The 27649-nt window shown below is 39.9% G+C and overlaps 1 protein-coding gene and 1 pseudogene across 1 annotated transcript in view; one reads left to right on the forward strand and one right to left on the reverse strand.

Moving 5' to 3' along the window:
* The window catches only part of HERC2 (HECT and RLD domain containing E3 ubiquitin protein ligase 2), a 231524-nt gene that overhangs the window by 45022 nt on the left and 158853 nt on the right, over positions 1-27649 (reverse strand). Inside the window, 10 exon segments of the mRNA XM_007463762.1 lie at positions 2036-2227; positions 6434-6574; positions 7371-7560; positions 8612-8783; positions 21446-21671; positions 22328-22472; positions 25543-25714; positions 25795-25876; positions 26066-26243; positions 26549-26639. Of these exon segments, the coding sequence (XP_007463824.1) occupies positions 2036-2227; positions 6434-6574; positions 7371-7560; positions 8612-8783; positions 21446-21671; positions 22328-22472; positions 25543-25714; positions 25795-25876; positions 26066-26243; positions 26549-26639 (1589 nt within the window).
* Positions 17380-17730, forward strand: LOC103079334 (NADH dehydrogenase [ubiquinone] 1 alpha subcomplex subunit 5-like; annotated as a pseudogene).

Consider the following 27649-nt stretch of genomic DNA (forward strand, 5'->3'; position numbering starts at 1 on the left):
CTCCATACCACATTCTCCCAACAATCCATAATGTTCCAATTTCATTTGAAAATTTTAGTGACTCACACAATTTAAATGGTCAATACTGGTGATTATAAACACCTTGACTGCTATTTTTAAAAACAAACAAGAATATGCTGTTACAGTAATAACATATTAACCTCCAAATATTTTTAATTTGGAGAAAAATAATGAATCTATTCTGTACTTTTCAGAAATAAGTGATTGTTTTTATCTATTTTTCCTCATACTTAGATAATAAACAGATTAGCTTAGCAAACAGCTTTATTAATGACAAACTAAGATCACTGCCATTTAGGTGTTATCATTATAAATTCAAAAGTTTCTCTTTTTTTCTTAAACAGTCCCAAATATCAGGTCAGAGTAGGACACAGGAGTAGCATCTTGCCACTGGCCAGGAAAGTTTGAAGATAATCCCCACCTTTGTTTCTGTCTCCCCTTGAATCTGAGATGCTGACATCATCAAACTCCTAATGCACAGCCCACTAGGGCTCTTCTGGGCTTCAGAACCTTCCTCTGCAAAGCCAGTCAGTCCCCCAGGAGAGGCCAATAAGCTCTGAGGTGAGGGTGACAGAGCGGTGACAGCTGCGGTTCTGTCCTCAGAGCACTCAAGAGTCCACCACCACTTCTCCCACCCACCAGCAACCTGAGTGTCTTTGAGGCAGTAATGACCTCTGAGAGCCTCAGTGTGCTTATCTGTAAACAAAGGGAAAGCCTGTGCTCCATACTGAGAGAATGCACCAAGAACGAGGCCTGGCAGGTAATGTGTACAAGAAATGCTGGGTATTATTACTTTAAATCCATGTTCTCATTCCATCCTTTCCTCGCACAAATACATTAAACTTGTGAAAACATTAATATTTTGCTTATGGCAATTCACCTTGATTTAATCTCTCAGAATTAAGCCAAGTAACTTGACTCAGAAAACTACAAAGTAGGAAACCTATAACTTTTAGTTCCTCCTGAATACAATTAAGCAATTAACAAAGCCCCTAAAATACCTACCAAACCATTTACTATGATTTCAAGACCACTTGACCATACTTAAGTACTTTATGGTTTTGGTGGTGGTGATAGGGAACTTGGAGAAACACAGATGACACATCTGCACAGGGCACATGGCATCAGACTCCCTGACACAGCCAGTTCTGAAAAGGCAGAGCAAGGCTGCTGATAAATAAGGGTCCTTAAGGAAGCCCAAGGACTTCAGGACTAATCAATTCTACTTTTAAGATATACTGATATGATATTGACTTTACACCCTAGACTAGCCACATGTGGCTGTTCAAATTTAAATTAATTAAAGTTAAATAAAATGAAAACTTCAGTGCCTCAGGTGCACTAGCTACATTTCAAGTACTCAATAGCTACATATGGCTGGTGGCTACCACACTGGATGGCTCGGGTACAGAACATCACCACGGCAGAAAGTCCCACAGGACTCAGTGCTACCAAATATTAAAATCTATTTTAAATAGTTAATACTTAAAATACTGTGGTATTGGAGCACAGAAACTAGATTAATGGAACAGAAAAAAGTCCATAAAAGTTTAGAATATGATTAAAAGTGGTCTTCAAATCACTAGGGAAAAGATGGATTTATTCAATCAATGATGTTGGGGCAACATGTTCGCCATCTAGGAAAAAGTAAAGTTGAATCCTCACTTTACCCCTTACATCACAATAAATCCCAGGTAGTTCAAAAAGGTAAATATAATAAATGAAAACGTAAAAATGATTAGAAGAAACGTGAGAGAGTTTTTTAAACAATGTCATGCTGGTAGCATATTTTCGGTATAATACAAAATCCAGAAGCCATAAATGAAAAAACTGGCAGATCTGACTTCGTAAAAACTAGAAATTTCTAAATTCTAAAATGTCAAAATTACATCAAAAGGCAAACTGGGGAGCAACTGCAGCACAGATGACAGAGAAGGGACTCATCTTTAGCAGGAGCCCTTTAAGCACGAGACAGCATCAGCACCTCCAGCCCGCCCACCCGCCTGCAGCTCACCTGTGGGTAGGCGGCGCCCATGCCAGACAGCACAGCCGAAAGCACGTCCCTGCCCTTGTCCCCGGCCCGGCCGCACACAGACAGCTTGAGCAGGTCCACCATGACGCGCGTGTCGTCCACAACCAACAGGCTGGTGAACTCATCCAAGGACTGAAGTTCCGGGCCTGACGCTTTATTTTGGCTTTCAACATCCTAAAAAGTCAAACAATTAAAATGAGGAATGATATGTTAAGAGGTAAACAGTCATAAACTCAAAGGATACATGATTACCAATAATGAATCAGGGACTTTCTGAGACATTTAAGACCATGAAATACTAGATTAAGAAATGACAAGCCCCTAAAATCTCCACCACCCTGCACTATGCTTTCAAGATCGATTACCTATTTTACAAATTACCAACGGCTGTCAAAAGGAATGCCTAAACTATAAAGAAATGACAATTTATACTGTGACCAAGTTCATAACAGAGGTACGTTACAAGGGGAGACTTGGAATGAAATCACACCATGTAAAATTACCCCCATAGGGTATGTCTGGGAGTTTTCTATCAACTAAATTTGTACACTACACTTTTACATATTTTGTCTAGATCCTCTCCATAATTCTTTCTTAGAATCTTATTTAATGGACTTATTGGCATGTAACATATTGTCCATAATCTCTTGCCCCTTAGGTTCTTTTAAAAAGAAAATATACAGGGCTTCCCTGGTGGCGCAGTGGTTGAGAGTCCGCCTGCTGATGCAGGGGACACAGGTTCGTGCCCCGGTCTGGGAAGATCCCACATGCCGCGGAGCGGCTGGGCTCATGACCCGTGGCCGCTGAGCCTGCGCGTCGGGAGCCTGTGCTCCGCAACGGGAGAGGCCACAACAGTGAGAGGCCCGCGTACCGCAAAAAAATAAATAAATAAAAATAAAAAAATAAAAAAATAAAAAGAAAATATACAAAGTAAGAGTCTTCTCAATATTCCCCTTGCACTTCCCATTCACAGTATGTCAGTTAAAACAAACCACACCTGTGATCATTTACCTCTCCACATTAGCAGAGGAAAGGAGACGCTTGTTTGCCTGTGGCAGCATCACTGACACCCCCAACCCCGCATGAGGGTCGGGGTGCCCCCCCGGGACGGCCACCCCACAGCCTGCCACCCACCACAAAGGAGCCTCTTGGGGGCTGGCGGTAGGGTCCAGCTTACAGGGGGGAACAGGGAGCCGTCAGAGCTGGGAAATCCCACAGCTTCTGAGCATCACTGAGACCTGTGCTGAACAGGGGAGCAGCCTGGCCCTTCCCATTCCCTAAGCAGAGTCCAGCTCTCCAGGGGAAGAACAAGGTGCCATAAGTGCCTCTTCTCTTCTCTCTTGCCTTCTGGATTTCAGTGAAACCAGTGCCAATGCTTTTCAGAAACAGAAATGAGCCAGGGGAAGCACAAGCCCCACTCAGGAACCTTAAGGGGAATGTGACATATCCAATGCGCAAAGTCCATCAATGCTCAAGTTGGCCCTGGAAGCCATAGCTCTCTCGGGCAGGAGCACGGTTTCTCCCTTTAAAGAAATAGACCCTGCTCCTACCTCCGAATGAACACTCAGGGAATCAGTAAGTGAAATTCAACGGAAACGATGACATTCCAGAATCTCATTCACTGAAGACCAGCGAAAGCATCCAGTGGAATATATTAATCATATATAGCATCTTTGGTCTTATTTGAAGCAGGATCAAACATTTTTTTGGTGGGGGGGCGAGGTTAAAAAAAATAGAGGACAAGTCCAAAGGAAGTGCTAAAAAAATAAAATCACTAGCTGCCGATCCTTGAATAAGCCCAAAACTAACATGAAAATTACTTTGCCATTATTTATGAATCAAACCAAAACTGAAATGATAGGAATTAAGGGCTATACTCTGGATAATGCCTATGTCTCATAAATAAATTGGTAAGAAAGAAATTATACCATCCCTCTTCTAGCTAAAAGCAAAAATTTTGCATAATTCAGATTAATTTCTGCATTAAATCCTCACCCTAGGAGACTGCCAAATATCAGAAGCTGAGTCCAGACACCTAATTTATAAATAGCAATTTCCTCATCACCACAGATGGTTATGACGATTTTCCATAGGACATATTTTCATCAGCAGTAAGAGCATAACATAAATCCAGAGTTCCAGATGTAACTGGCAACAACGTGTGTCTGTTCCCAGGGTCGGCCGGCAGGGAAGACGGTGGGAGCAGGCGCGATGGCCTGGCATGGGGGCACCCGGCGGGCTCAGGAGGGCATCCATGTTGGGGCGCCGCGTGTTAGAGCCAAGGGGAAGATGTCCCTGCTCTGGGCCAGCGGCACTGGGTGCGGGGGTGAGGGAAGTCACAGGTCAAGCAGGGTGAGAGGTTATCCCTGCCGAGGGCAGGCTGGTTCTGAGTGCCAGAAGCTGTGCAGGCGACGGGGGGTGTCCGTGTGGGAGAGGAACGACAGTGAAAATGGGAGGGTGGCTACCTAAGGGCAAGTTAGTAAACAGTCACTAACAGGAGCCAGGTTTCTCCCTTTCAGAGAAGAGAGTTTCCAACACAGAAAGGGAGGAAAGTAGAATGAATCCTGTGCAGTTACTAGAATTGATTATATTGCTGCGGTTTCACTATATGTAGATATATAACAAAATAAATATTAATGTGTATAACTTATTGCATGGATGCGCACATGCGCACACACACACACACACGCACATGCACACGCACACACGCTTATTTCCTAGCTCTGCCCAGGAACAGCGGTTGTGAACAGCAGCCCCCCCCCAACAGCAGTGAGAGTATGAAAGCCCAGATCTTGGCTTCTAAGTACCATTCTCCATTAAAAAGAACCAAGACCTCTTGGAGAAACAGCTGATTTCTGTGCTGGAATATAAAACATCTTGTTGAACCTAGAATTTTGTGTTGTGCCAAGAAACAAGGAAATATAAGAATAATCAGAACATGTTAGAACAGAGAAAATTCTACCAAATATTTAAAGAATTAATACCAAACCTTCATAAACTCTTCTAAAAAACAGAAGAGGAAGGAACACAGCCCAACTCATTCCAGGAGACCAGTATTACGCTTTAACCCAAATCAGGAGAAGATATAGGTGCAAAATAGCAAAGCAATCCAACAACATATAAAAGGATTATATACCTAAAATATAGAAAGAGAGCAAGAATAAACCCTGTGGTGTTGGACTGAAAACTAAAGTATTGGTTTGAACCACTCATGGTTTTCATTATATAGATAAGATGCCAAAGGAGAAATAAATGCTTGTGGGTGTGTGTGTCTGTTTGCTGAGAGGGCCTAAACCAAGGACACCCAGTAGCAATCAGCTTTCCAAGCTCCCAGATCTTGTTTCTAAATTCTCTGATCCACTAAAAGGAACCAGCGCTCCTTGGAGAAATGGCTGATTCCAGGGCGAGGGCAGGGTAGGTGAAAGATAAGTTTGGAACACTCTATTGTGCTAGAAAGTAAGGAAGTGCTCAAAGAGTTATGGGGACACATCAGAAGGACAAACCAGCTGGAAAGGGCTCCCAATGGCCAAGTCTGGGGCAATTTGGGTGTCAAATGATGTATGTCATTATTTGAGTAAAACAGGATCCCATGAATCTGTACCAATAGACAGACAGATGAGATGAGAAAGGAAAGTTCTCCCTTACAGAAGAACTGCAACAGTGATATTCCAAAAGGAATGATGAAATTTGAAAAATCACCACATGACAACTACCACAGTAATAATGGATCCAGCTAGAATCATCAAGATACTAAAAACTGGTAGTGAAAATATGACAAGGGATAAGGTAGTAACACAGTCTCAAAGTATCTCCCCATGAATACTTATTAACACACTTTTATTAACTTCCAATAGAGAAATCTGGCAGATACTTTTAACAAAATAGTAAGAATTAACATCACCTATAATGCAGCAAATTAACAATGCAGACATCCCAATGGGATGCACTGAAAAGAACCCTGCATCATTCTTGTGGCGTTTCTGACAAAAACAGGAACTGAAGGATTGTTCCATATTGAAGACCAAAGACACAACACTCAACCCTGGGCTGGGTCCTAGACCTATAAAGGATACTACTGGTACAATGAGCAAAATCTGAGTAGGTCTATGGACAGCAAGTAATCCTGGATCAATGGTAATGTCCTGATACTCAGGAAATATGCACTGAAACATTAAGGAGAGTTGGGGATTGTGCCCTACAGCGCTCCCGCCAATGGTTTAAAAACACTAACAACTGGAGAACCAGGGTAGACGGTACCTAGGAGTATATCACACAGAACACAGGCTTTTACCATTTCTATTTCTGTGAACTACTTCTGCAACTTGTGTGTACATTTAAGTTTATTTCAAAATAAAATGTTAAAGAAGAAAGCCCCTTGACCTCTTTGGTTTTGGTCATGGTTTCTGCAATGATGCTGGCAGCTCCTGGGTCATCTGTTACCGGGATAAATGGCCGAGAAGAAGCTGAGCAAGCAGATGGGGTCACTGCGGAGGGGGTCACGGCATCCTCAGAAGAGACGATCTAAAATGAAGAAGGAGAAACTTGGCAACATGGCACACTTCCCATCCAACTCCAAAAGCCTTACCCCTTGGGCCATCTGGAATATACCAGATTTTATAGAGGTAACAGGGCACGTACACCACCAGCTACCACCTCCAGTGGGGTCTGGGACAGCCTTGCAAAATCAACCATATTCATATTCCCAGGAGAACCTATTAACAGTCACAACGGGTCACATGAAAACAACTAAAATGAGCTCCCATTTCTTCAAGTTGGATTTTTCCCTGAAATAAGTTACAAAAATCTTTAGCTTTTGGAGCTTTCACGTTTCAGAACTTCAGATAAGCAACTGTGCACTTGCATTTAGCAACTTTTTAAAACAATAATCTGTTTCCATCTACACAAGAAAAAGGCTTTTTTTTTTTTTTAATATTTATTTATTTGGCTGTGCCGGGACTTAGCTGCAGCACGCGGGATCTTCGTCGCCGCATGAAGGATCTTTTTAGTTGCGGCAGGCGAGTTGTATCATGCCAGCTCTTAGTTGCAGCATGCGTGTGGGATCTAGTTCCCTGACCAGGGATCGAATCCAGGGCCCCGTGCATTGGGAGCATGGAGTCTTAGTCACTGGACCGCCAGGGAAGTTCCAAGGCTCCTTTGGCAAACAGAATATTTTCTAATTCAAGCCAAAAATCACAGCAGTAGGCACAAAAACACTCTGAATTAAGTGAAAGAATGACTTATACTTTACTAGATACAAATTAGCTACCTTTTCCTTTCTGATCAAATATTGCTTTATTGCTTTACCATTTATTTTTACCTCTCCTCTCTTTTCTTGCCATGGATTTGGACTCAGTCTGTCTTCAATATCAACAGCCAGCACACACTCCTCTCCATTCATGGGACTGGCCATGGCAGACACATCAGAAGGGGGTGCTGAGGAAGAGAACGAGGGACACTCCACCAGGGCAACCATGCCAGCTGGCATCAGGGCCCCGACCACGGCGTCTCTGTCAGGAGAGAAAGCCAGACCTGCAGTGAGCTGCCATTCACCTGTACAGAAAGGAAGAGTCAGGGGGCAGGACAAGCGCTTACTGAAGGACCCCCTCATTTTTATAAGTATAAAAAGAGTTTTAGAAAAATACTTCAAGTTATTACTATCCATCGGCTAAAAGCTAAAATATTTACTCCTTATCTTATTTATTGAATGACCACAGTGATGACAGGTGAAAAACTGCCAACATAAAAATCAGCCTCTGTATTTCCCTGAGAAATCTTCTTGGTTTGTTCAAGCCTGAGGGTAATTTTGTGTTTACTGAAGGCCAAATACCAAAGATGCCTCACACAAGACAGCAAGGACTAAATGTCCTCTCAACAACTAAGTCAGCCTTTGGTCTAAACTAATGTTCCTGCGTAAGTATTAATTTCTATTCATCAGATCCATAACCATGATACACTGATGGATGGGGCACTTATTCAGGTTGTGAGAAAACAGCAGCAAAACGGTGGAAAAGACAGCACTACCAAAACTGCCTTATCAAAAGTGAAGGAGATGACAGGTGTCTTAAACATTACTGTATATTAGTAACAACTGATTCTTCCTCTCATCCCCCAAAATATGTTTAAAGTTTATTGGCCACAAAAAATAATGAAAATGTTCTTTAACTTGATTTTCTAATTCATATTTCAACCTCCATTAAAGAAAGCACAGATACCATCATTCACCGTCAAAGGGTGTACGACCCAGAACTCACAGTATTTAAAAACAATACACACAGGGCCTCCCTGGTGGCGCAGTGGTTGAGAGTCCGCCTGCCGATGCAGGGGACGCGGGTTCGTGCCCCGGTCTGGGAGGATCCCACATGCCGCGGAGCGGCTGGGCCCGTGAGCCATGGCCGCTGAGCTTGCGCGTCCGGCAACGGGAAAGGCCACGACAGTGAGAGGCCCACGTATCGCAAAAAAAAAAAAAAAAACAATACACACAACATTTTCCATCAAAAAACTACAAAACCCCAAAGCTTACATAGCTGTGGGATTTCAAAAGTTAGCAAACGAGCCTACCTGGCATACATGATTTGCAGTGCTGTAAGTATATGAGATAAGGCCTGCTGTTTGGCCAGATTTCCATCTAATGACAGGAGAATCTTGGCAAGAGAGGGGCGATTTGGTTTAGAATTATTTGCACCACTGACTTTATTACTGGCAGCAGAAGAGTCAGCATCAGAAGGCACACCTGAAAAAGGAAAATAAAATTTGGGTTCAATTGTTAAGATCACAGTTTGCTCTATTTCTATCATTTGACCTTTCAGTTTAGTTCCAAAACACACTGCAATCTGCATTTTGCTATTTCACAGATTAAATATTAGTTTCATTAATGGTCTTTCAGAGTTTAAAAAAATTATCTATACTTATCTAAAGAAGCTATTTTCAGCAAAGGTTCACTGTATATAAATACTTTTGCAAAATACACTTACAACAATTTACGCTATACATAAGTAAGCTGTGAAAATACTACAATAACTATCTGTATTTACTTATCATTGGAATGTAAAACAAAAAATAATCCAAAACAATGGTGAGAAGACAAGATGTTCACCATATACAGTCTTAGTGGACACATGTTTCAGCTCGCTGCCCTGAGACTTCCCAGGCCTCAGCAGAGGGAGAGAACCAGGTGGAGCTCAGTGGTCTCTGCGAGCAGAGGAGGTAGAGCTCAGAGCCAGGGAGTCCAATGTGGCCAAAGTTCACAGGACAGGACGAGAGGAGAAAGTTGCCCAGAGAGTGCCCTGGAGATGTGCAGGTGCTCTCACTCACCCAGCTAAGGATGCAGCAGAAGCTGATGGGTGCCTACATAAAAGGGCACTGCCCAAAGCCAAAGAAAGAACTGCATGAAAGGACTGGAGACCCAGCACAGAGGCTGGGAGAAAATGGAGGGCCCAACTAGTGCCTGCTCCCATCCGTCAAATGGGAAGACCTCATAATTCACAAGACACTGAGTAGAATACTCAACAGGGAAATAATTAGCCCCAGGCTAATATCAGGTCTGAATCCACTTAACAAATCCAAAACCAAGACCCAAAAGGATCAAACTGTTTGAGAGTAACTTAACTGTATCTAAGCTCAAGAAGATTTATACACACACAAAAATCCCCAGCAACATTCAGGTTAAAATTCACACTGTATGGCATCCAACTAAAAGTTACCCAGTGGGCAGAAAGGCAGGAAAATACCACTCAATTCAGAAATAAGAAGAAAAATCAACTGAGCTAAACAATCCAGAACTAACACAGGTATTACCATCAGCAGACATGGTAAAACACTTATTATTTCTCTATTCCATATGTTCAAAAGAGAACCAGAGACGTGAAAGATATAAAAATGCCCAAATCAAATTTCGAGAGAGGTAGCTAGGATGTCTGAGATTTAAACAGTTTGGTAACATTAACAGCACACTAGAAAATGAAGAAAAGACAAGTGAATTTGGAGACATAGCAACAGAAGCTATCCAAAATGAAACACAGAAAAGGAAGTTAAAAAATGAACAATGTCATTTATCTGTGGAACAACTTCAAGAGACCTAATATACATAGAACTAAAACCTCCCAAAGAGGAGAAAGAAAGGTACAGGAAAGAAATTTTTTGTGAAGAATAGTAACTGAAAATTTTCCAAATTTGTTGAAAATTAGAAACCCAAAGATCCAAGAAGCACAATGACCCACAAGCACATGAACCATGAAAATAAAAACCATGGAAATAAAGAGAAAAATCCTAAAAGTAGTCTGAGATAAAAGATGTTATGTACAGAGTTCCGGCAGAGAGCGCGGTGAGAAGGGGATCGCGGCCTTCTATCCCGGAGCCCTCCAGGCCCTCCGGCCTCCGGTCGGCAGGTGAACTGGGGGGCCCCCTGGACAGGCTCAGGCTGTGTCTTGCCGAGCCCCAGAGCCCTCACCGCAGCCGCCCACTGGCAGTGCCCAAGCCTGGAAGCAGCAACGAACTGCTCCCCCACCCTCACCTCCGCGACTTAATGGCGGCGGCCCCTCGGAGCCCAGATCCCGTCCACCGCCGGGTCTCGACCCCACGCTGCAGGGGTTAGGCGAAGCCTCCGGCAGGCCACCGAGGACGTGGTGCCTTTGGGCGTCGGGCGCGGCAGGGCGAGAAGAATGGCGGCCATTGGAACGCAGCGGAGGGCCATTAGAGCCTCGAGGACCCAGGAAGGGGTGTCTACGTGGAGGCCAGCTCAGCCACCCTTAGGCCTTGGAGCCCGCGCGGATCCGGGACCTGAGGTCACCTCTCTGCCCCAGTTGGACGAGACCTCACCTCGTCCGGACAACGACGGACAAAGGCCTGAACGGGCCCGGAAGGTGTGCGGAGCCCCAGTCGACGACGGGTGCAACGTTAGCAGGTCATCGCGCGGTTGGTCGTCGTTCTACCAAGACCTCGATGTCAGAAGATAGAAATGGTAGAATAACGTACCACATGCCGTCAATAGGAAGTGCCAGCCACCCTTTGGTAAGATTTACTGGCCGTTTATAGAAGGCCTGTGTATATAATATGAAAAAGCTGCTCTCAACTTTCCCGCCAACCTCAAAAGAAAACTTTTCACTACATATAGGCCTTCTAGATGTGAAGAGGTTGCCGATGTATGATAGAGTTAAAGTCACATGTCTTGTAAATGCCATTTGTTTCTTTAAAAAAAACCGTAGAAAAGAAACGTCTTCTGGAAATGACTTTTCGAAATGGAGTTGTTTGACCGCCTCTAGAGGCGACATCAGGAGCCACAGAGGACCACGTTTGTTCAGTGGGTTAGAGAACATGGAATGGAAGACGTTGAGGAGGAAGAAAAGAAGGTTCTGTGCCAGACTGGTTACAGAAGACATTTGCATATTAGAACCATTGTTTTGTGTGTGCATTTTACTCCTTACTACTGTATGTGTAGTTGACAGTAAGTACTTTTTTGAAATATCTAGTCTTTCTAGATCTTCTAAAGTGCCTGATATACGTTCAAAGTATAGGTAGTAAAAAGACATTTTGTAAATACCATTTTGTTAAAATTCGTATGAAATGTTGCTTTGGGGGGGGGAGGGGTGGCCAAACCACTTTTTTGAACAGTACGCAGTATGCACCGTGTTTGTGCACTGGTTCAAGGTCGGGGGGAGGAGAAGGAAGTGCAAAGAGCTCTGTGCCAGTGTGTTCATAGTGAGGCAAGATTAACCAGTCTTTTTTATGTTCCTGCATTTTGTTTCACTTTGCTGTGTATATAGTGTATATAATGGACAAATGAGTACTAATTTACAACATCTAGTCTTTCTAGATGTTAAAGAGGTTGCCAGTGTATGACAAAAATAGAGTTAGTAAATAATACATTTTGTACATTTTGTGTTACAATTTCTAGGAAAGGTTTTCTGAAAATTTGAGCATGATAGCCCTCTCTCTGGGGGTTGGTCTTAGAATGCTGGTATTTTGAAGACAGTTTCAGATTATAACTGTTACATGTGTGCAGTTCATTCAGTACTGCTCTGTATATAGTGGACAAATTAAGTCCTTATTTGAAGCATCTAGTCCATCTAGATGTTTAGAAGTGCCCAACGTATGTTAGATGTAGAGGTAGTAAAATATCACTTTGTAAATATCTTTTTGCTAAAATTCACAGGAAGTACTGTCTTTGGGAATGTTAAATGTCAAACCACCTCTCTGAGCAGTATACTATTGTCTATACTTGTTCAGTGGTTTGGAGGAGGGAGGGAAAGAATTGCAAAAGGTAATATGCTAGTGTGTTCATACCTGGACATTTTCAGACAAAACCATTTTTTGTATGTTCATTTTGTTTTGCTGTGTATATAGTGCATATAATGGACAAATTGAGTCCTGGTTTTGCAACATCTAGTCTCTAGATGTTAAAGGGGTTGCCAGTGTATGACAAAGTAGTAAAATGAGCACATTTTGTATACTTTATTGAAATTCATAGGAAAGCTTGTCTTCTTTAATGACTTTTGGATATGAATTTGTTCAACCACCTCTAAGCATTACATATGCATGTACTTGTCCACTGGATTGGCGGTGGAGAGAAGGAAGTGAGGAAGGAAATGGTTCAGGCCAAAATGGTCATATTTAGAAGATACCTCAGATTATAACCATTGTTACATGTGTGCAATTTTATTTAACAGTGCTGTGTACATAGTGGACAAGTAAGTTCTTATATGAAATATCTATTCTTTCTAGATGTTTAGAAGTGCTTGATGTATTTAAAAGTAGTTTTAGTAGACTAATGCTTCTTGTAAATAGCTTTTAAAGACTGATGGGAAATACTGTCTTTGGAAATGGAATTGTTAAACCTCCTCTCTGAACAGTATACTCTGTGCTTGTTCATTGGGTTTAGGGAGGTGGGAGGAAAGATTGCAAAAGATGTTTTGCTAGCAGGTATTAGAACATTTCAACTTATGCATTGCTCTATATGTTACATGCATTTTGTTTAACTTTACTGTATATATTTTGTATATACTGGACCAATGGGTCCCAATTTTATAATATCTAGTCTCTAGATATTAAAGATGTTGCCAGTGTATGACAAAAGTGAGTTAGTAAACTAACACATTTTGTACACTTTGTGTTAAAATTCATTGAAAGGCTGTCTTCTGAAAAGGGCCTTTGGAAGTGAAATTGTAAATCACATCTAAGTGACACCTGTTCCTGTACTTGCCCAATGTTGGATGGATGGCAGAAAGGAGGCACTGGGAGAAATGAAGTGTTCTAGATTAGAATGTTCCTATGTAGAAGACACTTTCAGATCTAACCATTGTTACATGTGTGTAGTTTATTCAACACTACTGTGTATATAGTGGACAAACTTAAGTCCTTATTTGAAACATCTACTCTTTCTAGATGTTTAGAAGTACACAAAGTATGTTAAAAGTAGAGGTAGTGAAGTAACATATTTTGTAGATATATCCTTTTGTTAAAATTCATATGAAATACTGTCTTTTAGAAATGGAGTGATCAAAATGATCAAACCACCTCTCTGAGCTGTACACATTATTTTATTTGTGCTGGTTCAGGGAGAAGAAAGCGTAAAGGGCTTTATACCAAGACTAACCATTGTCTGGTGTGTCTCTGTGTTTTGTTTTACTTGGCTGTCTACATATGTACATAAAGGACAGAGGGTCCAAATTTACAACATCTAGTCTTCCTAGATGTTAAAGAGGTTGCCAGTGTATGAAAAAAATAGCCGATAAATACATTGTGTACACTTTGTGTTAAAATTCATAGGAAAGACTTCTGAAAACAACTGGAAGAAGTAAAATTGTTAAAATCCCCTCTAAGCATTACAGAGCTTATTATTCTTGCCCACTGGGTTGATAGAGATGAGAAGGGCAAGCTTCTAGGCCAGAGTGTTCCTGTTTAGGAGACACTTTGTGACTATAGCCTTTGTGTGCAGTTTCTTCAGTGCTACTACGTGTATACATAGTGGACAAACTTAAATCTGTATTTGAAACATCTAATCTTTCTAGATGTGTAAAAGTGCACAACGTATGTTGAAAATAGAGAGTTAAAAGTAACACCTTTAAAGTATTTTTTTTCTGTTAATTCATAGGAATGGCTGTATTGGGGGAGTGGAAATTGTTAAAACTTGAGTCTTGGAGAGTAAGCTGACTATTCACTGGGTGGGGAGGCGGGGAGTGGACAGGGAAGGAAGTACAGAGAAGGGATCTGTGCCCATGAGTCTTTAGACAAGTTCAGATTGTCTAACCATTGTTCTACTTGTGTGTTTTAGTTAATACTGCTGTGTATTAAAGAATAAGCAAGTCCTAATGCCCAAAGTATATTAAAAGTAGAGGGAGTAAAATAACCCCTTAATAAATGCCCTTTTGTTGGTTTTTAGGAAGGGCTGTGTCTTCTGGGAGTGTCTATGTTAATCCACCTCTTGGAGCTAGATATAGTCCTGTACTTAGTCGCTGATATGCTGGAGGAGTGGTTAAGAGGAAGGGTGAAGGGAAGGGCTCTTAGCTAATATCTCCATATCTAGAAGACAGTTTTAGGTTATAACCATAGATCTAAATGTGCATTTTTGTAAAGTACCAATGCTTATTATGGACAAGGTTCATTCATTATTTTGCAACATCTAGGCTTTTTAGGAGTTCTGAGGTGACAATGTATGATAAAAAGTAGAGCTAGGGAATTAACCAATTTGTAAATATCTTTGTTATAATTGGTAAAAAAGTAGCATCTTGGACATGGAGTTGTTAAACCATCTGAGAAATGTACACCAGGACTTGTTCATTAGGTTGGCAGCAGAGGGGCAGAAGGAAGTATAAAAGGGAGGGAAGTATGTGGATGTGTTCCTTTTCATATTTTGATGATAACCATTGATGTTTGTGCATCTCTTGGCTGTACTATAGGAATACATTGTTAAGAAATTCAGAGGAAACATACCTCCTTGCTAATACTTTAATAGTTTAGATCAGATAATGAATCCTCTTAAGAGCATTATACTTTGGGCACTCTGTTGCTTTATATCTCATTTTTAATTGAACATTAAGGGAATATAGTATTTTAATCATAACTCTGCCAATATCTTTATCTAGAGGCCTGTTGCCATTTTTGTCTTTTCTGAAGTTTCTGTCACCAAGAAAGGATTACATTTTTTTTCCTTCCAGATTGAGTTGGTGTAGTGTATTTCTGGTTATCAAAATACTCATAGCTTTGGGACTTTGAAATGGTAAATATTCATGATGTGTGAAAAAGCATGATACATAACTGTATGATCTTAATTACATAAAAATGGATGCTTAGTTGTGTTTAAATACACAAACGAGACCTAGAAGGACACATCAAATGGTAAACTGCTTGTGATGAAAGATGACTTTTGTTTTTTGCTTCTTGTGTTCTTTGGTTTCCTATTACGCACATGTTAACTTTTAAGAAATAAATGTTATTTTGAAAACCTTAAAAAAAAAAAAGATGTTATGTACAGAAGAACAAAGATAAGAATGACAGCAAATTCTCAATGAAAACAATGTCAACCTAAAATTTTATACCCAGCTAAAATATATTGCAAACATGAAAAGCTGAAAGGAAGAACCCCAGACCTGAGCTACAAGACATAAAAGAGTAAGCCCTTGGGCTTCCCTGGTGGTGCAGTGGTTGAGAGTCCGCCTGCCGATGCAGGGAACATGGGTTCATGCCCCAGTCCGGGAAGATCCCACATGCTGTGGAGCGGCTGGGCCTGTGGGCCATGGCCGCTGAGCCTGCACGTCCGGAGCCTGTGCTCCGCAACAGGAGAGGCCACAACAGTGAGAGGCCCGCGTACTGCAAAAAAAAAAAAAAAAAGTCCTATAAGCAGAAGGAAAATGGTGCCAGATGGAAATATGGATCTCCACAAAGGAATGAAGAACACCAGAAATGGTAATTACATGAGTAAATATAGAGATATTCTTTTCTTTTTAATTCATTTAGATAGATAACCTAATGTTTAAAGAAAATTAATTTTTAAAACTGTCACATTTACAACATACAAAGAAATGTATAACAACAACAGCACAAAGGCTAGGAGGGAAGAAATAGAGGTATACTGTTGTATAATTCGTATACTATACATGAAAGTGTAGAATCACCTGAAGGTAGACTATGATAAATTAAAGGTGTATAATATATATCCTAAAGCAATCACTAAAATAACATAATAAGTTAGAGCTCAAAGAAAACAAAGAGAAAATAAAATCATAAAGAACAATTAATTCAAAGAAAGGCAAAAAAAGAGAAGAAAAAGAACAATGAACAGCTAGGACTAACAGAAAACAAATAGCAGGATACTGACTGAAAACAGATACATTAATAATCACATTAACTGTAAGTGAAATGAACACCCCAATTAGAGACTGTCAGAGAAAAAATTAAAAAGCTAAATCCAACTATGCTTCGTACAAGGAAGTGTCTTTTAGTAGGTTAAAAGTAAAAGAATGGAAAAGATATACCATAGTTTGCCGTGGTATATGGAGTACCATAGTTTAAATACTATATAGCATTGGTCAAAAGAAAGCTAGAGTCACTATATTCATATCAGACAAATTTGACTTTAAAGCAAGAATTTCAAAGCAAAGGGATAAAGAGGGTAATCTGTCATAATGATAGCAGAGTCAATTAGTCAAGGAGAGAAAAGTAAATGTCCACATTAGAAAAGTAGGAAGATCCTAAGCTTCTTAGAAGAAAAGAATTAAAGATAGAGCAGAGATCAGTGAAATAGAGAACAGAAAAACAACGAAGAAAAATCAAGGAAACCATAAGCTTGTTCTTTGAAAAAACTTAATAAAACTGATAAACCTCTAGGAAAGAGAAGATACAATTACCAATATAAGGAATGAGTAATGACATCACTACAGAGTCTACAAATGTTAAAAGAAAAATAAGCAAATATTGAGACCAACTTTATGCCAATAAGTTCGACTTCCATCAAAGACACAAATCTTACTAGAAAAAAAAAAACAGATAACCCTGAATCTATTAAAGGAATTAAGTTTGTGGTTAAAAAACATAAAGAGACTGCGCAAAGAACTCTAGGCCCAGGTGGCTTCACTGGTGAATTCTACTGAAAGAATACCAATTCTACACAAAATAAAAAGGAAAACTGAAAAGAAGGGAACACTTACCACTTCATTCTATGAGGCCAGACAGAGATACTAATAGAAAATTACAAACCAATATCCATCATGAACAAAGAGGTAACAGTTCTTAACCTTTTTTTTGGCAACTTGAATACAACAAGGTACAAAAAAATAATCCACAAGTCAAAAACAAAGCTGAAAATAAATTTTTAGAATATATAAAACTGGGCTGTCATGGCGGGCATGCTGAAGAAGACCACTGGCCTTGTGGGACTGTGGGTATGTAAGAGTCCACACAAGAGGCTAAAAATATTGTATACAAAGATTCTTTATGTTCTTGGACAAATCCTTAAAAATGTACCATATAAAAGGTATATAGAACAGATTACAAATGAGAAGCTGCGTATGGTTAAAGTGGAACCAGATGTTAAAAAATTAGAAGAGCAACTTCAGGGTGGCCAACTAGAAGAGGTGATTCTTTAGGCTGAAAATGAACTAAGTCTGGTGAGAAAAATGGTGGAATGGAAACCATGGGAGTCTTCAGTGGAAGAGCCTCCTGCCAACCAATGGAAATGGCTAATATAAACATCATTAAATGTGTTTTCATGGGAAACTGATATAATTAAATATTCTGTTATATTAAAAATGTTGCCATATTCATCTTATAATCAAGAAAACTGATACAAAACATATTGAGGAGACTTGTTAAAATTGATGATTATGGTAATAGGGACTTGTGAATCAATTCTTGATTTGCAGAGCATTCATTCAAATTATTTCCAAGATGATATTTTTTAAAAAAACAAAGAGGTTGTGGGAAGATTTGAAAGTTAATTGGAAAAATTCCTATAGATTTTCAACACAGGGACCATATGTGAAAGGTGAAGTATTTTTAGTAGTTATCTTCAACACAGCATTTAATTTTTTTCATTCTGAAAAAACAGAAAAGGTACTTAATTATTATTTAAACAAATTTATAGGTCACTGTTTGAAGTGAAGTAGTAAGAAAAAACCCATCAAATTAGAATTTGTTGTATACTTGAGAAAACTGATTCAGTATTTGAAAGATTTGAGAAAACTGATTTGGTATTTGAAAGATTTTTATTTATAGTGGTAGTTGGAAAAATTTTCCTTTTGTCTCATTTAAGGAAGTTAGCTTTCTGGCCCTTTGCCTTTTGTTTTCTAGATCAACCAAAGTACATCAGGAGACAGAGAGAATTTCTGTAAAACAAGAGACACTAAGAGTTCCTAAAGTTTATCCAACATATAAACATATAGATAGGCTTATATTCAAAACACCTCGCTGTATGGTTATAACTTCAAAGTGGAATCCCTAAGTGGTTTTCACTAATTTCCAATGAGTGCAGCCTGAGTATCAAACAGAAGATAAATGCTGTTCAAAGAATGAAGCAGTTTGGCAAGTTTAAGGTTAATCAAAAATAAAATTACTTTTCATATGTCCTTAAAATACATACATATAACTGAATGAAAATGAAAATACAACATATCAAAATTTGAGAGATGTAGCTAAAGCAGTGCTGAGAGGCAAATTTATAGTACTAAAAGTTTACAATAGACAAGAGGAAAAGTCTCAAATCAACGATCTAAGCTCTCACCTCAAGAAACTAGAAAAAGAATAGAAAATAAACATAAAGCAAGCATAAAGATGAGAACAGAAACCAATAAAACTGAAAACCGATAAACAACAGAAAATCAAAGAAATGAAAAGTAGCAAAACCAGGTGGGGTTTATTCAAGGTATGGAAGACTGACTCAAAAACCTTAATAGGAATACTCATAGCAGGTTTTACTTCTAATAACCCCAAACTGAAATAATCCAAATGTCCTTAAAAAGATCAACTGTATTTCTACACACTAGCAAGGATCAACTTGAATATTTCTAGATAATAGCAAGGAACAAAAGAAATTATTAAAACACCATTAACAACAGATGAACAATATGAAATATTTAGGGATAAATATGACAGAAGATATACAAGACCTGTACACTGAAACTACAGAATATTGCTGTGAAATGTTAAAGATCTAAACAAATGGAGAGAAATACTACATTCAAGGGTTGGAAGATTCAATACTGTGAAGCAAGTCCCAAAATGACCTATAGTCAGTGCAATCAAATTCCCAAGTAGGCTATTTTATAAAAATTGAAAAGCTGATTCTAAAAGTTATATGGAGGGGCTTCCCTGGTGGCGCAGTGGTTAAGAATCCGCCTGCCAATGCAGGGGACACAGGTTCGAGCCCTGGTCCGGGAGGATTCCACATGCCGTGGAGCAACTAAGCCCATGCACCACAGCTACTGAGCCTGTGCTCTAGAGCCCACGAGCCACAACTACTTAGCCCAAGCACCACAACTACTGAAGCCTGCGCACCTGGAGCCCATGCCCTGCAACAGGAGGGGCCACTGCAATGAGAGGTCCATGCACTGAAATGAAGAGTAGCTCCCCCTCGCCACAACTAGAGAAAGCCCACGTGCAGCAACAAAGACCCAATTCAGCCAAAAATAAATAAAATTTTAAAAATAAAAAAAAATAAAAGTTATATGGAAATGCAAAGGGTCTAGAATACCCAAAACACACTTGAAAAAGCATAAAACTAAAGGATTACCAAAGCTTGAATTCATTCTTTTATAAAGCTACAGTAATCAAGACAATGTGGTGGTTGCATCAAAATACAAAAATAAATCAACTAAACAGAACTGAGAATCCAGAAATAGATCCACACATACATAAACAACTAATTTTTGACACAAGTGCAAATTCTTTCAATCAAGAAAGGATATTTCTTTCTGACAAATGCAATTGAAACAACTGGATATCCATATATCAAATATAAATAAATAAATTTATTTCAATCCATACCTCACACCATATATGAAATTTAACTCAAGATCAAGCATACACCTAAATAACTAAAACTACAGAACTTTTGTAAGAAAACACAGGAAAAGAATCTTTATGATCTTTATGATCTTGAGTCAGGCAAAGGCTGTTTAAATACAACACTCAAAAGATAAAAATGGACAAACTGGACTCATCAAAATTAGAAATTTTTTGCTCTTTAAAATTCACCTAAGAGAATGAAGAGACAAGCTACATTGGGAGAAAATATGTGCAAATCATATATCTGATGAAAGACTTGTACCCAGAATACATAAAAAGTGTTCAAAACTCAATAATAAGAAAACAAACAACCTAGGTTTAAATACAGGCAAAAGATTTGAATAGACACTTAAAACATATTTGGGTGGTAAATAAGCAAGATTCTCAACATCATTAGTCATTAGGGAAAAGCAAAGCAAAACCACAATGAGATACCACTACACATCTACAAGAATGGCTAAAATTAAAGACTGACCATACCAGGTACAGACACAAATATGGAGGAGCTAGAGCTTTAGAACAAACACTTTGCAAACAGTTTGCAGTTCTTAAGAAGATAAACCTACATCTACCAAAAATTCCTCTCCTAGGTATTACCCTAGAGAGAAATGCAAGCGTTTGTCCATATAAAGACCTGTACACAAAGGTTCACAGCAATTTTATCTGTATAGCCAAAATTTGGAAACAACCCAAAAGTCCATCAACAGGCAAATGAATAAACCAACTGCAGTATACCCATAAATAAAATGCTACTCAACAATAAAAAAATGAAATACTGATACATGCAATGTGGATGAATCTCAAAATAATTATGGTAAGTAAAAAAAGTGAGATTAAGAAAAAAGTACATGCTGTATGACTTAATTTATGTAAAACTCTGAAGGGCAAACTGAACTATAGTGACAGAAAGCAAGTCAGTGGTGTGCAGGCAGGGTGGGTCTACGAAGGGCACACAGGAACTCCAGGGTAGTGCACGGGCTCATCCATTACCTCACCTGTGATGATGCTCTCCCAGGCATGCACAGATCAAAGCTGATGAAAACTACACTTTAAAGGTGTGTGGTTTACTGTATGGTGATCACACCTAAACAGAACTATTGAAAATACCAAGTGCCTATACATGTCAGGTGGTTATTATAAAGTCTCCCCTGTTTGCACATGTGTACAGCACTGCCAGACCTGACCTGACCACAGTACAGGAATCAGCCTTGCACTCCCTTCTCAAGTTTTCCTTCCAGCATAAATCACAGCACAGTGCGCCACGATGATTCTGCAGCTGTGGTTCAGAATGCAGTTAGCCCAGTGCCACAATCCCTAATCTGGTAGCGACACCACACATTCTATCGACGGCGTTGCTATAGCACACAGAGGGGTCTCAAATAAAACACAAATCTGTGTTACCTAAATAGGAAGCACCTAAAGGGTCTCTTGCGGTCTGGAAGAGGACAGGCTCATGGACAGAGGGTGTTGCCACGTCGACGGTTGTCCATGCCACACTGTGCGAAGACCCACAAGCCACTCGCGTGATCTTCTGGCCTTCTAAGCCTTGCACAAGTGTGGGCTTTCTATTAACCGTGGTTGTGCCATTGCCCTGTTGGCCGTGGTCATTGTCACCCCAAGCATATACCTGTTAAGGGGGAAAAAATGGAATTTTTCAACATTTCAGAACATTTGCTCTAAATTTACTTCAAAATTCTTGCCAGTGACTACAGATGGGTATTTACTTAATATCAACCCAATGAATTCATCTATTTTGTTCGGTTACAGGAAGCAGGGAAGTTCTCCTCTTCAACTAAATATAGTAACTTATTTTTTCCTTTATTTTGCAAAGAAAAATGATCAAAAAAATATGCTCACTTTTAAAGGAATTTACTCCTTGGCTTTACAGAATTAGAAAGTATAATTCATTTTTAATTCATTTGATTAAAGTACAGTGTGCTGATTTGTTGTCATAAGTGAATATCAAAGTATATCATCTATGAGCTTGTCACGGGATGGCCTCTCATGGTGGAAGAACGAGTAACACTTGTCAAGGATAACTTTATTTCTGAAATGAAGTACATATATCTCCCCATCAGGCATTAGAGTGGGAAACCCCATGGCTTTATAGCCTGTATCAGTCAGCAGCTCTTTCCCGGGTACGCTCACCCGTGCTGACAGTTAGGCAGATATACACAGGAACACAATGGACAAAGCCCACCCTCCTGGTGCCCCAGTACCAGGACTCATGTCGTTTCATCACGTTACACTACAGACAAAAGGACCTATCACAGGCTCGCTTACCTGCCCCGCATCAGTGACCGCCAGGCAGTGCAGGGCCCCGACGGCCACATGCACAATTTTCTTCCCTCTCAGCCCTTCCACCACCTGCGGTTTCCGCACATGCACATCAGAGCCGTGGCCTAGCCTGAAGTAGTCCCCCTTCCCCCTGCAAGGAGGTCAAGAGCGAGCATTTTTAATACATGATTATGGTGCTGGCAATGCCTCACAAGAAAACACTCACTGTCACAGCACTAGAGGCAGCTCAATGATAACTTCATACACAGTGCCCAAGGTCTTTGAAATTACTGTTATCATATTGTTCTAAAATAGTATACCATTAATTCAAATTAATTCATTAATTCAGCTAGCAAGATCCTTCATGTGTGTTTTACATTTAAGTTACTGAGGTAGGTTTCATCTAAAGAGATTGAAAACATGACACACAACCTCAAATGGCTCTTAAAAGACCTCTCTGCTATAATTCTTCCTCGGCTGCCTTTGGGTCATGATACTCAGGCTTAGGCCATCACATTGCCTGGCCGTGGTCAGCTGGATATTCCATTCCTTTCTGATTTAGTAAAATAATCTTTCACTAGAAACACACATGAACTTTATCAGGGATCAAATAAATCAGAAATCTGTTTTCCACCCATTTGATCACTAGGCTTCTTACACGGCAAAGCAGCAGAAGAAACCCTATACATACACCTCACCTAAACAAGAAAGAAAAAACTGAAACCATGTCCACTAAGATCTGGAACATGACAAGGTTGCCATTCTCACCACTATTATTGAACATACTTTTGGAAGTTTTAACCACAGCAATCAGAGAAGAAAAAGGAATAAAAGGAATCCAAATCGGAAATGAAGAAGGAAAGCTGTCACTGTTTGCAGATGACATGATACTACACATAGAGAATCCTAAAGATGCTACCAGAAAACTACTAGAGCTAATCAATGAATTTGGTAAAGCAGCAGAATACAAAATTAATGTGCAGAAATCTCTTGCATCCCTATACACTAATGATGAAAAATCTGAAAGTGAAATTAAGAAAACACTCCCATTTACCACTGCAACAAAAAGAATAAAATACCTAGGAATAAACCTACCTAAGGAGACAAAAGACCTGTATGTAGAAAATTATAAGACACTGATGAAACAAATTAAAGATGATACAAATAGGTGGAGAGATATGCCATGTTCTTGGATTGGAAGAATCAACATTGTGAAAATGACTCTACTACCCAAAGCAATCTACAGATTCAGTGCAATCCCTATCAAACTACCACTGACATTTTTCACAGAACCAGAACAAAAAATTTCACAATTTGTATGGAAACACAAAAGACGCCGAACAGCCAAAGCTATCTTGAGAACGAAAAACGGAGCTGGAGAAATCAGGCTCCTGGACTTCAGACTATACTACAAAGCTACAGTAATCAAGACAGTATGGTACCAGGCTCCTGGACTTCAGACTATACTACAAAGCTACAGTAATCAAGACCGTATGGTACCGGCACAAAAACAGAAATACAAATCAATGGAACAGTATAGAAAGCCCAGAGATAAACCCATGCACATATGGTCACCTTATCTTTGATAAAGGAGGCAAGAATATACAATGGAGAAAAGACAGCCTCTTCAATAACTGGTGCTGGGAAAACTGGACAGCTACAGGTAAAGAATGAAATTAGAACACTTCCTATTACCATACACAAAAATAAACTCAAAATGGATTAAAGACCTAAATGTAAGGCCAGACACTATCAAACTCTTAGAGGAAACCAAAGGCAGAACACTCTATGACATAAATCACAGCAAGATCCTTTTTGACCCACCTCCTAGAGAAATGGAAATAAGAACAAAAATAAACAAATGGGACCTAATGAAACTTCAAAGCTTTTGCACAGCAAAGGAAACCATAAAGAAGACCAAAAGACAACCCTCAGAATGGGAGAAAATATTTGCAAATGAAGCAACAGACAAAGGATTAATCTCCAAAATTTACAAGCAGCTCATGTGCTCAATATCAAAAAAACAAACAACCCAATCCCAAAATGGGCAGAAGACCTAAATAGACATTTCTCCAAAGAAGATATACAGATTGCCAACATGAAAGAATGCTCAACATCACTAATCATTAGAGAAATGCAAATCAAAACTACAATGTGATATCATCTCACACTAGTCAGAATGGCCATCATCAAAAAACCTACAAATAAATGCTGGAGAGGGTGTGGAGAAAAAGGAACCCTCTTGCACTGCTGGTGGGAATGTAAATTGGTACAGCCACTATGGAGAACAATATGGAGGTTCCTTAAAAAGATAAAAATAGAACTACCATAGGACCCAGCAATCCCTCTACTGGGCATATACCCTAAGAAAACCATAATTCAAAAAGAGACATGTACCACAATGCTCATTGCAGCTCTATTTACTATAGCCAAGACATGGAAGCAACCTAAGTGTCCACTGACAGATGAATGGATAAAGAAGATGTGGCACATATATACAATGGAATATTACTCAGCCATAAGAAGAAACGAAATTGAGTTATTTGTAGTGAGGTGGATGGACCTAGAGTCTGTCATACAGAGTGAAGTAAGTCAGAAAGCGAAAAACAAATACTGTATGCTGACACACATATATGGAATCTAAAAAATAAAAAAATGGTCATGAAGAACCTAGGGGCAAGATGGGAATAAAGAGGCAGACCTACTAGAGAATGGAATTAAGGATATGGGGACAGGGAAGTGTAAGCTGGGACAAAGTAAGAGAGTGGCACGGACATATATACACTACCAAATGTAAAACAGCTAGTGGGAAGCAGTCGCATAATACAGGGAGATCAGCTCGGTGGGAAGGGTGGGATAGGGAAGATTGGAGGGAGGGAGACGCAAGAGGGAAGAGATATGGGGATATATGTATAACTGATTCACTTTGTTATAAAGCAGAAACTAACACACCATAGTAAAGCAATTCTACTCCAATAAAAATGTTAAAAATAAATAAATAAACAAAAACAAAACGAGACAGACAAGTTGGACTAAAATTTCTCCAGTGTTCTTTTCTAAACAGCCCAGGTATAATGGGAAATTTCTTATAATATTGTCATTAATCCCAACTCAAAATAAACTAAAAAACAAAGATGCCTGAACGAGGAAGAAAATAAAGATTCCCCCCTCCCTAAAACGCCCCAAACAGACACACTGACAGATGACAGGCGTTTACGTACCACGTCCACACCACTCCCGACTTGGTGAGGGCCAGGGAGAACTGTGCTCCGCACTCGATCTGACACACCCCCTGCCCATTTAGTCTCTCAATGTTCTGGGGAATGTTACAGCCTTCGCTTCCTCCCCGGCCCAATTTTCCAAAGTCACCATCACCCCAGGAAAATACCAAACCTAGGTTTAAAAATATACACTTTAGGCCAGTGTCTCACAATGTTCCTCCCCCAGCAATGTGGAGTCAGGACAGGACTCACCTTCATCAGTCAGAGCCAGGGTCTGTGCATCTCTACTTCCACACGCCACCTGGATTACTCTGTGACCAAGAAGGACTTTCACCTACTCAATCACAAATTTAAAAACAGAATCAAGCACAGGCACTAAGAAAGCACGGGGGATTTTTTTCCCCACAGACTGAAAGCCAATACTGGTCATGTGTTTATGAACTGTCCTAGACTGGGAACTTATCTTTTCTGGAAAACAGCAGGTGGTAAACTTTCTGCAAGCAACAAAAATGTGTATAATCACCATTTTGGGCTTCAGCTGTGTTGTGTTATCCCCATGTCCCAAGCGGCCGTACTCTCCAAGGCCCCAGGTGTACAGTTCACCACTGGACGTGAGGGCTGCACTGTGGGAGCTCCCACAGGCAATATCCCGGATTCGCTTGGTTTTCAGGGCCTCTATCAGCCGTGGCTTGTCACAGTTCCTAAAGCAAGATTAAATAATATTCCCTATAATCAATCCAGCCTTTTTAAAGAAGAAAGAAAAGGACATCAACACTGAGCCACATTTAGTCAAAACAATATCTTTAGATTAAGTTAACTATCAAACCTTAAAACAGAACATGTGAGGCCAAACCACATTCATAGATAATTTTTAAATATATTTTTAAGTTCCATTTTCATAAATAACCCATCCTACTCAATTTTCTATAAAAAACTATCAAAAAGCATTCACTATTATTAACAGTAACAGTTTCTTATTAGCAAGTAATGAAGAAAATATTCTTACATTCTACTGAAGTGTCCAAGTTTGCCATCATCACCTTCACCCCAGGAAAATACTTTCCCATCAACAGTTAAAGCTGTAGCGTGCCGTCCACCTGCAACATTCACACAGAGAGAGGCTGCCAAAGTTGGTTTACAAAAGTTAACAGCAAAACTACCTATTTTTCCTGGCATGCAGTAGGTGTGAATATGTGTTGAATAATTGAGTAAATAAGATGAACATTTCAGGGTGACAAATATATAAAATAAGTGAACATTTATTAAACTACGAAGTTTAAGTCCTACAAAGAATTTTACTCGCAAAGAAGCAGCAAAATGATGTTATTTATTAATGGGGTTGCTGCTATGTTAAATTTATAAAGGGTCAAAATTCAGATGGAAAAATAAGTACATTTGTGATTAGACAAATTATCAAATGCAGTGGCAATTAGGCTTTTGTGAAATGTACCTCAACAATGGAATTATTTAAGCAAAAGTACCATCAATTGCAATTAAGGCACTATGCTCACTCTTCCCAAAACAATCAGCTCATGCTTTTTCCCCAGCATGGCTCACTCTCCCAGTCCATCCACCCCGGCTGAGGACTGAAGAGCGTTTCCTCTCTGTCACTTGTGTCCACCAGTTCCTAGGCTCCTAATACCCATTCGCACCCTATCCCTTGCCAACAGAGCCCACATGATCCAGGGCAATGTGCTCAGCTAAAAACCATGCTTCCCAGACTCCCCTGCCCACAGAGGATGGTGACAGAGGTGCGACAGAAGTGAGTGAGGCTTCCAGAAAAGCTCTTTGGAGGGGCAGAGTGGGCCTGAGGAAAAGGCCTATCTTATACGTTCACCTGCGGCTGCAACGGGGGTGGACAGCAAGCTACTGCACCTCACAGGTACTGAGGCTGCTGCACTGGCCCTGGACCCCACCTCCAGGTTTCTACAGAGAATGGTAAAATGCTATCTTGCTCAAGCCACTACCGTTTGGATGTTCTGTTATAAGGGGTTAAATCTAACCCTATCCAGTATAGACACGAACTCAGTTTGTATCTAATTCAGTTCATTTCCTCAGAGCACAGGGCTTTGAAATGATACTCAAGTTTCCTGAATTGAAGCAGTGT

Source organism: Lipotes vexillifer, unplaced genomic scaffold (assembly GCF_000442215.2).
Source record: "Lipotes vexillifer unplaced genomic scaffold, Lipotes_vexillifer_v1.1 scaffold200, whole genome shotgun sequence".
Lineage (NCBI taxonomy): Eukaryota > Metazoa > Chordata > Mammalia > Artiodactyla > Lipotidae > Lipotes > Lipotes vexillifer.